Source organism: Rhinopithecus bieti, unplaced genomic scaffold, assembly GCF_001698545.2.
Source record: "Rhinopithecus bieti isolate Rb0 unplaced genomic scaffold, ASM169854v2 scaffold_7414, whole genome shotgun sequence".
Taxonomy (NCBI): Eukaryota; Metazoa; Chordata; class Mammalia; order Primates; family Cercopithecidae; genus Rhinopithecus; species Rhinopithecus bieti.
Window position 1 is genome coordinate 3,378,793 of NW_016806087.1, and position 15,801 is coordinate 3,394,593.

General features: G+C 45.8%; 1 protein-coding gene across 1 annotated transcript in view; it reads left to right on the top strand.

Moving 5' to 3' along the window:
* Nucleotides 1–15,801, top strand: part of CDHR3 (cadherin related family member 3) — a 71,653-nt gene that overhangs the window by 26,883 nt on the left and 28,969 nt on the right. The window contains 4 exon segments of the mRNA XM_017874673.1: nt 6,153–6,244; nt 8,043–8,125; nt 10,281–10,303; nt 13,176–13,320. Of these exon segments, the coding sequence (XP_017730162.1) occupies nt 6,153–6,244; nt 8,043–8,125; nt 10,281–10,303; nt 13,176–13,320 (343 nt within the window).

Genomic DNA, 15,801 nt, shown 5'->3' on the forward strand with positions numbered 1-15,801 from the left:
ATTACAGGCTTGAGCCACCGCGCCCGGCCAATTTTAAATGTTCTTGTAGCCACATTGAAAGTAAAACAAAAGCCGGGTGCGGTGCCTCAAGCCTATAATCCCAGCACTTTGGGAGGCCAAGACAGGTGGATCACAAGGTCAGGAGATGGAGACCATCCTGGCTAACATGGTGAAACCCCATCTCTACTAAAAATACAAAAAACTAGCCAGGCGAGGTGGCGGGCACCTGTAGTCCCAGCTGCTCGGGAGGCTGGGGCAGGAGAATGGCATGAACCCGGGAGGCCGAGATTGCAGTGAGCTGAGATCCGGCCACTGCACTCCAGCCTGGGCGACAGAGCGAGACTCCGTCTCAAAAAAAAAAAAAAAAAAAAAAAAAAAAAAAAAAAGAAAGTAAAACAAAATAAGTGAAATTAAGTTTAATAGCTTATTTAACTCAGTATATTCAAAATATTTCAACATAGTCAACATAAAATGATTAATGAGATATTTTGCATTTTTTTCCATACTCAGTGTTCAAATTTCATGTGCATTTTACACTTACAGATCATCTCTGTGCAGACCAGCCACATTTTAATGCTCATAGTCACACGTACATGAGGGTAGTGGCTACTGCATTGGCCAGGCACAGGCTTAGATCTAGCATTGGTTACCCCTCCCTGGGTACCTTCTGTGCTGTGGTGGGCATGCAGATAGAGCTTGGAGGTATGCGTTAATAATGGGCTCAGAACGTGAGAAGGATGATCTGCAAGTGAATAATTATATTTACTGGCATTTCTTCTTTGGGTACTCCCCCACCTCTTCTCCACTCCCTGAAGGAGGCTCTTTGAGACCACCCTCCTCCCATTCAACTCCCACACTCTCTGCTTCCCCCTCTGCTTGGAAATGGCCACCGTGACTGCAGAAGAGCCTCCTTGGAGACTCCCAGGATGTTAATCAATCTCGCAGCTGGAGGCAAAATGATCTAGTGCAGCAATTTCTCCATTAAGGGGCTTTCTCTTGGCCTTTCCATTGAGGAAGGGCTTTTGCATAAAATGCAATGTGCTTTGTCTTCACCAGGGCAGACAAAGGATTAAATTGAAAGAGCAATAACCTAGCTACTACCTAGACTTTTAGGAGGGCAGCAGGGGCCATTGTTCTCTTTCTATCTTCATCTTGCTCATGGCTCTAGGAAGTGGCAGCCGGTTGTGAGTTTTTGTTTTCCTGTGAATAAAGTGGTCATCATATGCCAAACCTGGCCCTATCAAGGGTCCTAGCTGGATGGGATCTTTCAGGTCTATTGAGCAGTACTTTATTTCTGGATGAGGGAGGGAACTGAGGGGCCAGGTAACTCCAGTGAGAACCCAGGTCTCCTGACCCAACTCCCTTCTACTCTGTTCTGGCAAGTTCTGCCACTGGCTTCCCACCCCATTCTTTTCTGAGTGACAGCATCCCTGTCCCCACCGTACATCCCCACCTGCCCCACTCATTCAGCTGCCCTGGTGTCTGCCTGCCAACTCAGGAGTCACCACCTGAAGTCTTAGCAAAAGGCGTTCCTCATTCTACTCCAGGTTCTTGTTAAAATGCTCATAAAAGGAAAAAGCAATGGTATTGGACAATTCCCACTCCAAATACGTGGTCACTGCTGGCTGTTTGTATGTTGAGAGGGACACTCAGATAGATGGGAATCATTGTTATTAAGATTAGCAAAGCCCGAATCTTGCAGCACAGAACCCAGGCCGATTATGGAAAAAGAATGACAGAGTGTGAGGGCATAGGATCTGCAGCTTTATCGGTGAAGGATTACATTAATAACAGCGTTTTGCATTTGTCATCCTGTCTCTTCTTAAAAACATTCAAGTACTTGCCTGTAACCCACTTAGCTCATCCTCAGAACAATGAACCACAAGCAGGAGCCACGTTAAGGGCTTGCAGTGGGTAGTTTTTTAACGGTAGTTTTTTTCTTCTAGGCACTCTTCCCTCCTTCCTCCTCCACGTCCCACCTCTGAGCTGAGACAAGGGTGGAACAGGGGAAAACAAAGAGAGGAATTGAGGCTTTTACAAAACATTCAGCTTCCATTGAAAAATATAGGAATGTGGCAACGTATTTGTAACTTGCCGCAGTCCTGAGTGCTCTGGCTTTCTGGGGTGGGTTTGGAGCCATGTACTCAGTGGCTTGTGGAGCCATTGACACTCCCTGGATGTGGGCAGAATAAGGGTCTTTCCCTCTGGAAACTCGGCCTGTGGTGGCCTGGTAGTTGACTCCTCTATTCTATAAAAGACAAGAGGCTGAATTCTTGTTTGTTTCTACTGCAGGCCTGAAAGCAACTGATAGCTGCAAAGTGGCACAGGTTGAATCATTGGCCTGTGACTCCGACTGCAGTGGGGAAGTGAGCCTGGAGGTGGCATTCCCCTCTTACCCCAGGGAGCCTGACATTTCTGGAAACTGGGCCAGCTCCCTCCCACCTTCCTTTCTCCCTACACCAAGGCACAATCAAGGGTGAATGGGACAGGAAGGATGGGCTTCTTGTCTTCCAAACTAAAGCTTTTGTGTCTGAGAGCAAACCTAGCTGCAAAGGGGCTGCAAATAGAGAAACCTGGGGTGGTGGTAAGGAAATATTCCCAGCAGGAAAACCAGAGAGCTTGTCTGACAAGCATTTGTTAACTGAATTGATCTGATTACTCAGGACTTTTCTTAGCCAGGACTGGGGGCAGAGAGGGGCTGCAGTTGCTTTTCATTCCATTTAATTTCTGTTTTCCAAGAATGAATATCAAGGGAGCAGCTCTGATTAAACAAGCCTTTAAAAAGGGGGAGAAAATGCCAGGTTTTACAGAGAGCCTTGCTGAGTTGCTGGCAAATGGCCACATGACACAATATTTTTAGTCTTTGGATATTATCTCCTTTCTAAGTACAAAACTGCTATTCCCATTAACACAGCCCTTAGGTTCAGAGAAAAAAGAAATTAGCCTGGTGTTAAAAAGAAAAAAAAATCAAGATTCCAGGAAATCACCCTCTTAATCAAAATTAAAAAGAAAATTCTTGTGTGCCTAGTTCTACAGTTCTCCACATCCTTTTATCTGCTGCTGTTTTCTTTTTTCCTTTCTTTCCTTTCTGCATGAGTTGTTGAGACTGTGGGCCCAACTGGAGAAGATTTTATAGCTAAGTCTAGCATTATCACATTCAAATAGATTTTTAAAAAATGTTTTGCAGGATGGTTTTTTGTTGTTGCTTTTTAAAGATTCTCTAAGGTAGGAATGTTGATCTTATTTAGATGGGAAATGAGCAAGAAGAAAACTCCAATATTTAACATCGAACAAATATTTACTGAGCATCCATTATGTGCTAGTTACTGAGGATATAGGAGTGAATAAAATGAAGCCCTTTCCCTCATGGATCCCTTCTAAGGGGACAGCAGTAGTTAACATTTATTGAGGGCTTGCTATGTGCCAGGCATTGTTCTAGCACTTTATATGATAACCCATGAGGCATGCCCTAGTATTATTACTCTTTGTAGGTACTCACATGGCTAGAAAGTGATGAACTAGGATTCACATCCAGATATTCTGGCTCCAGAGTTACCAAACAAACTTAATTTACTACCCTAATTTGTGACTGTTGTATTCCAGATGAGTCTAAAAGTCCTTCTGAGTTCCCATCATATCCTGTATGTATCCCCTTTGGAGCACCTCCCCAAACCTTTGTTCCCTCAGTTGACCATAAGATTTTGGAGCGTAGGGCCTGTCTGTCTTCTCTGTATCCCAAGACCTTATCATGCTTGGGACCAACCAGAATTGGAGACCCAGCTCCTGGAGCATTTCAAAACACATGTGGAAGGACGCCCTGATTCAGATACATATAGTAAATCTCCTTCCCAACCCACGAGTCTCTATAACCCAGTTGTTCTATCATATGTAGCTTCAGGCTCTGATTTATGGATATGGGAGGCTTCTCTGTAGGGAAGGCTCTGCTCAAAGACACAGGATGGCTCTGTGTGTGGGCAGCTGCAGGCCTAGGCAATTGCTCCCAGGCCATGAGCTGGCATATTAATGGGGAGCTTGGGATTTAAACCCCACATTTGGGAGTACTGCCAAGGTACTTGCACAATTTGTGGGGCTGGAAGAAGGGTGCTCTGTGGAATCACCCAAATATTTCCCCTTAAAAATGAGCAGAAAATACCTAAATGATCAGCAAGAATGATTTAGTAAAATAAACCCCTGTAGTAGGATGCTGTGCCATCATTAACTAACCAGCCTGTAAAATAAGACTTAAGAATAGGGGTAAATGCTCAAGATATAAATGCAAGGAACAGATATTATAATTTTGATGACAACATCATCCAACTATTTTTGGAGGGTATACGTTTGCATAGGAAAGAACAGAAGGCTAATCACCAAAATGAGATTTAATAGGTGGCATATTTCATTTCTTTTTTATACTTTTCTGTCTGCCTCGGTTTTGCATAAAATATGTTCATTACAACTAGAAAAACATTATTAAATAATAAACAAAAGGAAACATTAAAAAATGGCTTGAAAACCTTATATTGGCCTCAAAGGAGGCCTTTCATCTATCTTCTGTGCACACTTGCTTCTTGTACTGGAAGCTCAGCAGCACTCATAACACAGCAAATTGCTGGGTTGGAAACCTTGGCAGGTGTTTCCTTTGATTCTAGACTTCAGGGGCTGTGGCTGTGGTTGCAAAACCTCCACTGATGATCTGATCCAGAGATCTAAGGCCTTGAGGATAGAACATCCCTCATCCTAGCAGGAAATAATGAAACCTTCTAACCTTAAAGCCCTTTGGAAGAAATGAATATAAACATGTAAGTCTGTAACGTTGCTGCGAGCCTTCATATTTTACGGCACGCATTCTCATTTAATCCTCAATAACATGAAGGAGCAATTGGTTGTATCGGCCCTAAGTTATAGGCAAGAAAGGCACTTGTCCCAGACCTTGTGGTGAGGACCAGAGCTTAAGCCAGACACAGTGGCTCATGCCTGTAATCCCAGCACTCAGGGAGGCAGAGGCAGGTGGATCACTTGGGCTCAGCAGTTCAAGCCCAGCCTGGGCAACATGGTGAAACCCTGTCCCTACAAAAAATACAAAAAAAAAATTAGCCAGGTGTGGTGGCACACACCTGTAGTCCCAGCTACTCGTGAGGATGAGATGAGAGTATCGCTTGAGCCTGGGAGGCGGAGGCTGCAGTAAGCCATGATAGTGCCACTGCACTGCAGGCTGGGTGACAGAGCCAGACTCTGTCTCACAAAAAAAAAAAAAAGAACTTGGATTTTGAACCCAGCTCTTCTTATCCAGGCTCTTCCCCTGTTTTCTTGACTCCAACGTAGGAGAAACATAGCAATCTTGATGAGCTGCCATGGGTGGCACAGGCACAGTCCTCCTATGGGCTGGCCCTCAGTGGGCTGTACACACAAACCTGTCTCTTCTATCAGATCAAGGAGTTCTGGGCAGGGTGTCATTAAGAGAGCTGGGCTGGGAGCCAAGGACTACAAAGACTCTCAACTAAACAGAGATGTAGGAAGGACTTTCCCAATGGCCACATGCCAGGGATTAGATATAAAAACAGCTCTTCTATATCCCTAAACCAGCTTCCAAGCTATACTGTAAGCCCTTCTACGTTTCATTCTCAGTTCACCTTTGTCCCTTGTTCCTTTAGTCATTTCAATGAGTGATGCTTGTGCATTTTATACCCTGCTATATTGTAAGTTGTTTTTAAGGGTAGTGACGGATCTTACTCACTTTGGTATATTACCTAGTGGGTAGTAGGTGTATTTAAACAGTGTTGGTTAAAGCGAAGGCATAGAATCAAAATCACAAGTTGTCCAGAAGAAGTGAGAACACAGTGATAGGGATAAGAAGACTGGACTCAGAAGCAGAGCCTGCCTTGACAGGGGCCTTTTATATACTTTCTGTAGTTAGAACAGGATCCACTCACCAGGTTTTCAGGGTGTGGTCAACCAGGGCTCAGACCAACAGAGCCAGAAGTTTCTGGATTCAAGAGCGATTAAATTGGATAACTGCTCATTTGAACCGCATCCTGATGCATTGAGAATGTTCCAAGGGCTAAGAATATAAAATAGGAAATGAGCACACACATCTTCCAGGGAAGGGTGGGTAGGTGGGCTGATTTCACCAAATTTTTTCCCTTGTTTTTTAGTATTTCCTGATTTCTCCCTCAAAGAGCTTCAGAATGTCTGCTAATGGCACCCTCTTCACAACAGAACTAGACTTTGAAGCAGGACACAGCAGGTAGCCTTGCTACTGACCTTGCTTGAAGTACTATTGATCTGAGGGTCAAGGAAAACATAAGGAATAGGTCACAGTGCAACCTGAGGGTAGCTGGGTGGGGGCCCTTGAGCAGTCTACAGCCTCATTGTAAGCTCAGATGGTAGTGAACCCCAGAGACGGATGGGAAATAAGGCAATTGTCTGAGAGGCCTCTTTTGGTCTCCAGAGAACAAGAATGACAGTATGGGAAAGGGTGCCCAAGGACAGGAGTGTCATGAGCAGTGCAAGGTCAGACATAACCAGGTTCATGCACATTTGTGTCTTTCCATAAGGTCAGGTTTTTACTGATGCTATTTCTTTCTTTTGTTTTTTGAGACGGAGTCTCGCTCTGTCACCCAGGCTGGAGTGCAGTGGCGCAATCTCGGCTCACTGCAAGCTCCCGCCTCCTGGGTTCACACCATTCTCCTGCCTCAGCCTCCCGAGTAGCTGGGACTACAGGCGCCCGCCATCACGCCCAGCTAATTTTTTGTATTTTTAGTAGATACTGGGTTTCACCTTGTTAGCCAGGATGGTCTCGATCTCCTGACCTCGTGATCCACCCGCCTCGGCCTCCCAAAGTGCTGGGATTACAGGCGTGAGCCACCGCGCCCGGCCATTACTGATGCTATTTCAATCCTAAAAGCCATGAGCTACATGGAATTCCCAAGGAGGCAACTCTGCTTAGACTTCTTGCTGACTCAGTAGTCAGAGCACACAGACTCAAGCCACTCCACAGGTCAGTCAATATTGTAAACCATACATAGTATACTTCATCAGCACATAAATGTTATAAATTAAACATTCTACATCAAACAAAGTAACATTTAACATCATGAGAAAAGGGAATAGGAAAAAGAGGTTAATAAACCAGACCAAGGACAGTGATGTCCAAGGTCTGACTCTCCAAGGACAAGGAGAGTGTCTTGGCCATATCCAGATGGTCATCAATGTCTTGCAAGGACGAGTCTTTGATTTGGGCAGATGCTGGGTGCTGATTACAGGTGACAGCAAGGTGGGGTCTGTCAAGATGGCCATGTCAAGCCGGTGAAGTCCTGCTCGTTTTACGGCCCTTGAGTCCTCTGGTGAAGATTGATAGTAAAGGATTATGCCCTTATCTGGTTGAGTGTTGTCTCTATTGATTAGGTGAACAGCTGGACCCTGCTGGCTTGATGCCTTTTGAAATGTAAGATGGCATTTTTTTTTCTAAGATGGAGTCACTAATGTCAAGGGTGATCTATACAAGACTTCTCCAACCCCTTCTTGTTTGGGAGAGGCAGCCATCCAAACAAAGGGGCTGATGAGGGGAAAGCAATAAAGTAGGGTGAGCAGGCCTTGGGGAAAGTCCAGGCTTTGTGGATGAAAACATGTTGGCCTTGGGGTGAAGGAGGTGAGGCTCCTGGCTCTGCGCCAGGTGTGGGAACAAGAGCTAGCCATGTGAGCCGTGGGAGCCTCGCTTCCTCCCATGGGAGTGATATGCACGTTCCAGGGCTCTTGTGAGAAACACCGGGATAGAGTGTGCAGCATGGCGCTAGAGCAGACGCTGACCTGGTGGGACGATGGTGGTGAACAGCCCCTGCAGAATGAGAAGCAGCCAGTGGGTTCTGAGACGGGAGGAGAAAGGTCGCCCTGCAGGCCCTGAGACTGTGGGGGCATTACGGAGAGGGTCACCACCAAAAGGACAGGCTCTGCTCTCACTCCTCCTACTCCATATTTTTCCCCATCCTGTTTTGAAATAGTGCCAGCAAAGCTTGATTCTCTTACGTGGAATGTTTCCCTGGCAGTTTCCATCTCATCATGGAGGTGAGGGACAGTAGAGGCCTCAAAGCCTCCACAGCGCTCCAGGTGAAGCACCTCACTTTACCAGGTAGGCCTGAGGGCATGCAGGACTCCCTGGGCCGCAGGCACATCCTTCTTAGGTGGCCTCATCTCCTCTGGCACATTTAATACAAGGCAGAGGGATGCCCTTTGCTCTGGCCTGCAGGAGAGATTAGAGGCATGAGCTCTTCAGAGTCTTTATCCTGGCCTCTGGACTCTCCGGACTGCTGTTTTCCACCTTTGCTGCCTCTGCCTCCTGTACCCTGACATTGACATGCACCATGGGATTTTGGATATGGTGTGGAGAAGGGGTGGACACATGCCCTGGGGTGTGGCCTGCCGCTGTGCACATGCAGAGGGTGCTTTTAAAATAAAGTGCCACACGTTAGTAACAGCAGCGTCCCAGAGCATGCACCATCACTCACGACTCCCTAATGCCCGCTCCTAGCATGTCATCCTCGCACTGAGGAGAGGGCTATTTTCAGGGTGCCTGCCCTTTACTGGCTGCTCTAAAGTTTCTTCCTGCCATCATGGATCCAAAAAAGTCATCCGGCTGTGTCTGGCAGCTCCTCTGTCCAGCAGAGGTGGGAAGGGTAAATGCATCGGGTGGAGGGTAGTTTGTGAAAATGTGCCTGGCACTATCCCAGACACAAAAGAAGATCTGAGCCTATCGTAGATGGGTATTTAGGAGGAGATGATGGGATTGTGAGCTAGTAGATGGCACTGCAAACAGCCTGGCATACTGCTTACAGAGCCTCTGCCTGCCCCAGTCCCTGAGATGGGCATAGGAGCCAGCCACAAGGAAAGTGGCAAAATCACCTTTAATAGCATGAATGGCTATGAATAGATTCAGCACAGGATACTCCACCAATAAAAGACCCTTAGGCCTCAGAGGTGGGTAGAGGGCTTGCAAAAGTATTCCAAGATTGGGAGGTATTAAGGCAACCTTACTCCCAGACTAACCTGGTGCCGCTTGGCAAACATACCACAATTGTACAACTTCTGGATGTTAACACAGTCTCCAGTCCAGTGGCAGGTGTCAAAGAATGCATCTGCTCCACCCCCACAGCCTGGGGATGGAGCCCTGATACGTTCCTCTTTCAAACCTTGACCCTCAATCTTTCTGCTGTTATTAAATTGTTACGTAATGCTTTCCATCAGCACCTGATGCTGGGTTAGGTTCAGAAGGAGAGCTCAGTGCCTTTGGGCTGACAGGTGGCTCCTGGAGCAAAGTCCAGGCAGCCTATTAACAGTTATGATATCCCAACCCAGACTCAGGCTCAGGTATGGGCCCACACAGCTCTGCATTCTTCAAGAACCCCCAGAGGAAGGTGATGGCTGCAGGGCTGGAGCAGATGCATTCTTTGACACCTTCCCCACAAATCCCATCTGGGAGGAGGGGAGGAGGGTTAATGGGGTTGCAAAGGGAAAAATAATAAGTCCTCCCCAGGGGCAGAGCTTATAAACCATCTGGTTTGGACGACATCTTCCAAAATACAGAAACTGACTTTAGCTGAGAGAGAACATGACCCTTGCTGGCTTAGGATGCACCCAGAGGTCAGCCTGGAACTCTCTGGTTCTTATTTTAGGTTTGAAAGAGGAACATATTGGGCTCCATCCCCAGGCAGACAGCATGATCTGTGTAACAGTCTTTTGTTTGTTTGTTTGCTTTTCAAGTCAGTCGACTTTATTTCAAACAGCATTCCTTGGTTGAAGGTGAGGATGGGTCTGCTAGAGCCTCACTCCAAAAGAAGGAGTGGGGGCAGTCAATGAGAGTCATCCTCATCCCTCAGCCATCACCATTTGAAAGGATTTACTCGGTTTCAAACTACATGCTGACTTCGGGGGCTTTCATGGTTTCCTTGAGCTTCTGAGCCTCCTTTTCCCATAAATCAGTGCTAGCACTAATGATAACTTCTTTAATTCAGGATTAACAAAATTAAATCCTCAAACAGACTCAAGTGTACTGAGTTTGAGGGTGAAATACAAATGTAAAATGTACGGACAGCCTTTCTATCTTTACTATTTGTTAAACTCATGCAATTAACACAACCAAAGCAAGTCCTATGTCTATTCTTGAGAATGTCTTCCCATTTTACCCCTGGGTGGTGACAAATGTCAGAAAGCTTTATAGACTCAGGATGCATGATCCAGGAGTCTGCCATTATTGAAGCTGAGCATCTTATTATAAAAGCACCTGACAGACCGGGTGCAGTGGCTCACGCCTGTAATCCCAGCACTTTGGGAGGCCGAGGCGGGTGGATCACCTGAGGTCAGGAGTTCGAGACCAGCCTGACCAACACGGTGAAACCCTGTCTCTGCTAAAAATACAAAATTAGTCAGGCATGGTGGCGGGTGCCTGTAATCCCAGCTACTCAGGAGGCTGAGACAGGAGAATCGCTTGAACCCGGGAGGCGAGGTTGTGGTGAGCCGAGATCATGCCACTGCACTCCAACCTGGGCAGCAAGAGCAGAACTGCACCTGACATATTTACTGTTTTCCTGTGCACGGAGCTTGCTGTGTGTGCAGAGCACTTTATTTTAGAGTTGGGTAGGTAGGTCTTTCTCCCCTCCTGCCCATTTCTTTTGTATTTACTCAGTCCTTTTCCACCTGGTGCCTGGCAGTGTCATGCACACCTTGGGCACTTACTGAATACTCATTCATAGTGGTGAAGCCATCCATGGCTTCCCAGCATTCACACCCTTCCCCATGAGTGTGGCTGCTGGCCCAGGCTCTGGGGGTCATGTGTTACAGGGAAGAAGGGTGTGGGAATACAAGTGGTAGCAGAGCTTTACTCTGTCAGGGTGGCTGCATGGCACCTGGCTTCACTGTGCTTTGAATAGCTCTTAACTGTCGTCTATGTTGAATGATATTTTATATATACCTGTATCTTGGATTCAAAAATCAAATAGACTAAAGATTTTATCTCCTGCCAGGCTCAATGTCAGGTTAACCAAGGAGAGAATATTTCACCTGAGCAGCTGTGTCGTGGCCAATAGCCTGACTAGTTCCCTTCTTGGGGATCTGGGTTTCTGGAGCACCCAGCATGGACTAGATGAGCCTTCAGAGCAGTGTTTCTTAAACAGCAGCACTGCTGGCATTGAGCCAGGTACCCCTTTGTAGAGGGGCTGTCCTGTGCATTGGAGGATGTTTAGCAGCATCTCCAGCTTCTATCCCCTAAACATCAATAGCAGCTCTCTCCCCTAGTTGTGAAAATCAAACATGTGTTCAGACACCACCCCCACCCCCCAGCTGAGAACCACTGCCTGAGAAGGAAGGAGGGATGATGGGAGGAAGGGGCTTTTCCTCCGTGTCCTCTCTCTGTCCTGTGGGAGGCTGGGAGCCTGTGGTTGCCACCTGTGGCATCACCTTATAATCTTCCTTCTGAAATGTTAAATCCTATATAGATCTGCTGGGCAGATCTTGTGAAAAAGCTAATCCTGGTTCAGAGAGCTGGGGTGGGCAGACCTGAGGTCTGCATGTCTAACCAGCTCCTTGGCGATGCTTTTACTAGGAGCATGCTTGGAGCAGTAGTGCACGGCTGTGTGATTAGCACAGGCATCTTAGTGACCTCTTTGTTGGAAGTTAACAGAACTCACTCATGATGACCAAAGCAAAAGCATACTATATCAGCAACAGGGGCACTCACAGAAGGGACTGAGGGGCTTGGCCCAGCCTAGGGAGCTGGGGCCATCTCCTTCCCTCCTGGTTCTGGTTTCGGTTCCTGCCACCCCATCTCTTTGGCCCCATCCCCCTTTGCCTATTCCTAGACCCATCAGGGGCAGCATCACAGACTCCCTGAGAAGGAGGTATGTCAGGTAAGGGAAAGGATGAATGGGCCTGTTTCAGTGGGACCCTGGAGTGACCTTAGGCTGAACATGATTACTGTCCCCCAGCAATGGAGTATACCCACAGAAGACCACCTTGTGAATGGATGTGGGGGGAACTTGGATCCAGGGAGGAGCCCTGGTAGGGAGGGTTGGGGTGAGGCCCTGGTTCCTGCCTTTCTCTGACTACCCCTGACTCTAGCTATTGATTTCCTGCCATTTCTCCTTCCTCTGGCCTTACCTACCTTATAGGGATGGTGAGATAGCACAGCAGAAATATTCCGAGCTCATGAAAGGAATGCAGTCACTTAGATCTGAGAAGTACTATACCCCTCTTGAAGATCCCATATGGGAAGACCTCCACTTGGGAAACCAGGGAATTAGAGGTGACTATTTGCCCCATATTCCTGCAGAGTTATTTTAAACAATAAGCCTCCCTTAGAGCATTCAAAATTACTCAATGTATAGTTAGTTAAAACTCCCAACCTATCAGTCTCACTATTGGCCTGTTCCAAAGGCATCGGTGGAGGTCTGAGGAAGATGGGTAAGTTGGTGATTTGGGGTTATCTTACAAGAAGGAGGACAGTGATGGGGCCTGGTCTTCTGCCAGGGGACCTATTTCTCAGTTCAGAAAGCTGACCTCATGATTAATACAACTTGGAAAGGTGCACGAGTTCTGTGCATAAATTCTATATCCTCAGGCAAAAAAAAAAAAAAAAAAAAAGACAAGGAAGAAAAAAGAGTGAGCAAAGGCATGAGAATACAGAAGCTTTACAATTTTTCTGGCTTCTGATGGCAGCCATGGGATAGGAGTCAGGAACAAGGGAGGGAACCCACAACTCTGTACATGACCCTGGCGTGTAACTCTGGACACACTGATTTCTAAAAGAATTCAGGGAAATCTGCACAAAAAGTGGGAAAATGAGAAAAGATAGCCGGATAGGACACCTATCTTTATTTCAAAAGACGTTAATGCCAAAGCCAATCTGAAATGACATCAGGCAGATGTGCGTAGAGTCAGAGACTGTGGCCCGTGTAAATTGTTGCAACGACAGCATGGTACTTTCTTCACATCCACAGGGATGTGATCTTTGGGAATACAAAAGCCAGCCACCCCTCCTTTCCACTGCTGTGCTCTCCCTCTGAGCATGTTGATACAACTTGAACAGCTCTGCACTATATTTAGCACTAACCAAAATATCAATCACCTAGACACTACCTTCCCGTGCCCCTGAAAATTAGTTGTGTCTGCAGTATCTCTGTTCCAGTCAGACATGAGTGTACACGATCCTGGAGGAACTGAGTCTAGGAACCATCATGGCCAATATCACAGTGGAGAATCCTGATGATGAAGGTTTTTCTAGCCACCTCCTCTACAGCATTACCACTGTTAGCAAATATTTCATGATAAATCAGTGTAAGCCACTCACCTCCATCCTTAAGTGCATCCTCTAATTCAGCCATTTGAATTGTTTTACAATGCAGTTGTCCCTCGACACCCATGAGAATTGGTTCTAGGACGCACCGTGGATACCAAAATCCATGTATGCTCAAGTCTCTCCTATAAAATGGCATAGTATTTGCATATAACCTATGCATATCCCCCCATATACTTTATATCATCTCTAGATTCCTTATAATAACCAATGCAATGTAAATGTTATGTAGATAGTTGTTGTATTGTTTAGGGAATAATGACAAGAAAAAAATGTCTGTGCATGTTTAGTACAGATGCAACCAGCCATTTATTTTTCCTGAATATTTTTAATCCTCAGTTGGTTGAATCTGAGGATGCAGAACCCATGGATACAGAGGGCTGATTGTATTTTTCTTATCTTCTGGTATGGGGCACGTCTTTCTGACTGGGGTCATCATTGGTTACCAAGGTAATAGATGTATTAAAAGCAGCTGGCATGGGGGCTGGGAAAACTAAATAGGGTTGACAGCTGTGTGACTCTTCACCTTTGTGGGGGATGGGTCGGGGTGGTGAAGAGATTTATTTTCTTACCCATTGTTAGGTTTGTGACTGAGACCTCTATAAAAAAAGACAGATTAACAAGAGAAGAGCATACAAATTTATTCAATGTTAAGTTTTATGTTACACCAGAGTCTTCAGAAATGAAGACTCAAAGAAACAGGGAAATCCATGTGTTTTTATGCTCAGTTTGATGAAGTGAGTAATTATGGAGAAGTATGATTGCAGGACAAAAGGGTATGACCCAATGATAATAAACCTGGGGAATTCAGTGAGGTCCGTTTGTTCAGATTTTTCCTGGCATCTCTGTCTTCCAGAATAGGATGTTCCTTTCCTCCAGGTATAGGTAGGATACCTCTGGAATGAAGATCTTATGACTGCTTCAAACGAAAGCCAGAGAGCTCTTTTATGGGCTGCTTCAGGGAAGAAGGGCAGGAGAAGGTCAGAGACCTTCCTGCTTCTGCTGTTTTCTCAAATGCCAAGGTGCCATATTTTGAGATAATGTGTCCTGAATCCCATCACCTTTTTCTCAAAGGCAGGTGTGTAAGGATGGATGGGTTACTTATCCTGAGGGTTCCCTGAAGTCTTCTGAAGAGAGGGGCTATATCAGCACTGTCCAATAAGAATAGAATCAAGTCACTTATATAATTTCAAAGTCTCTAGTAGTCACATTTTAAAAGTAAAAAGATATAGGAGAAATTAATTTTAATTAGGCATTTTTATTTAACATGTATAAAATATTATCATTTCAACACGTGATCAATACTTAAAAGTTATTCACGGCCAGGCATGGTGGCTCATGTCTGTAATCCCAACACTTTGGGAGGCTGAGACCGGAGGATTGCTTGAGCCCGGGAGTTTGAGACCAGCCTCGGCAATGTAGCAAAACCCTGTCTCTACTAAAAGTTTAAAAATTAGCTGAGTGTGGTGATCCACACCTATAGTCCCAGCTACCTAGGAAGATGAGGCAGGAGGATCTCTTGAGCTCAGGAGTTTAAGGCCACAGTGAGCTATGATCATTCCACTCTACTCCAGCCTGGGTGACAGAGCAAAACCCTGTCTCAAAAAAAAAAAAAAAAAGTGATTCATGAGATATTTCGTATCATTTTCTTTGGTACCAAGTCTTGGAAGACTGTTGTATGTTTTGTACTTACAGTACATCTCAATTTGGATTAGCACCATTTAATTGCTCAATAACTCTCATGTGACTAGTGGTAACTGTATGGGACAGTGTCATTTTGCTCAGTCTGCCAGACCGATGGAGTTATTTTCCCATCTGAATATCTCTGAAGAGAACGAATTCCCCTTCTCTGCACTTCTATAACCATCTTTTCCTGGGGCCTTAGTACACACCAGGTATTATGCTGAGTGATTATTCACATACATCTCATCTCAAGTACTCAAGATAGCAACTCAATGAACTATCATCGTTCACATTTTACAGATGAGGAAACTGAGGCCTAGGGAGAGCCTCAGGCAGGTTAAACAATTTGTTCAAGGTCTTACAGCTTGTAGGTCGTGAAGCCAAAGTACCAACCTAAGCCACCTGATTCCTCGGGCCTGTCCTCTTAACCACTACCAGACTGTCCCACTCCTGTAAGTCCTGATCGCATCACCAGAAAGGACTTCCAGCCTTAGACGATCCCAGAAAAAAAAAAATGTGCTATTGGCTCCTTAGGCTTTTCGGGCTTTCGGACAGGCTTTTTTGCTCTGTCACCCAGGCTGGAGTAGAGTGGAACATATTCCCAGGAGAGCCAGACAAAGGCAATAATTGTGCACTGCCTCTGAAAATGTCCTAATGCCCTGTCAGCTGATAGTGTAGGGACAACCATAGCTGAGAGTTCTGTTCACTCTAGTGTTGCAAAATTCAACTTTTAACAAGCAGAGCGAGTTGTTTTTTTTTTTTTTTTTTTTTTTTTTTTT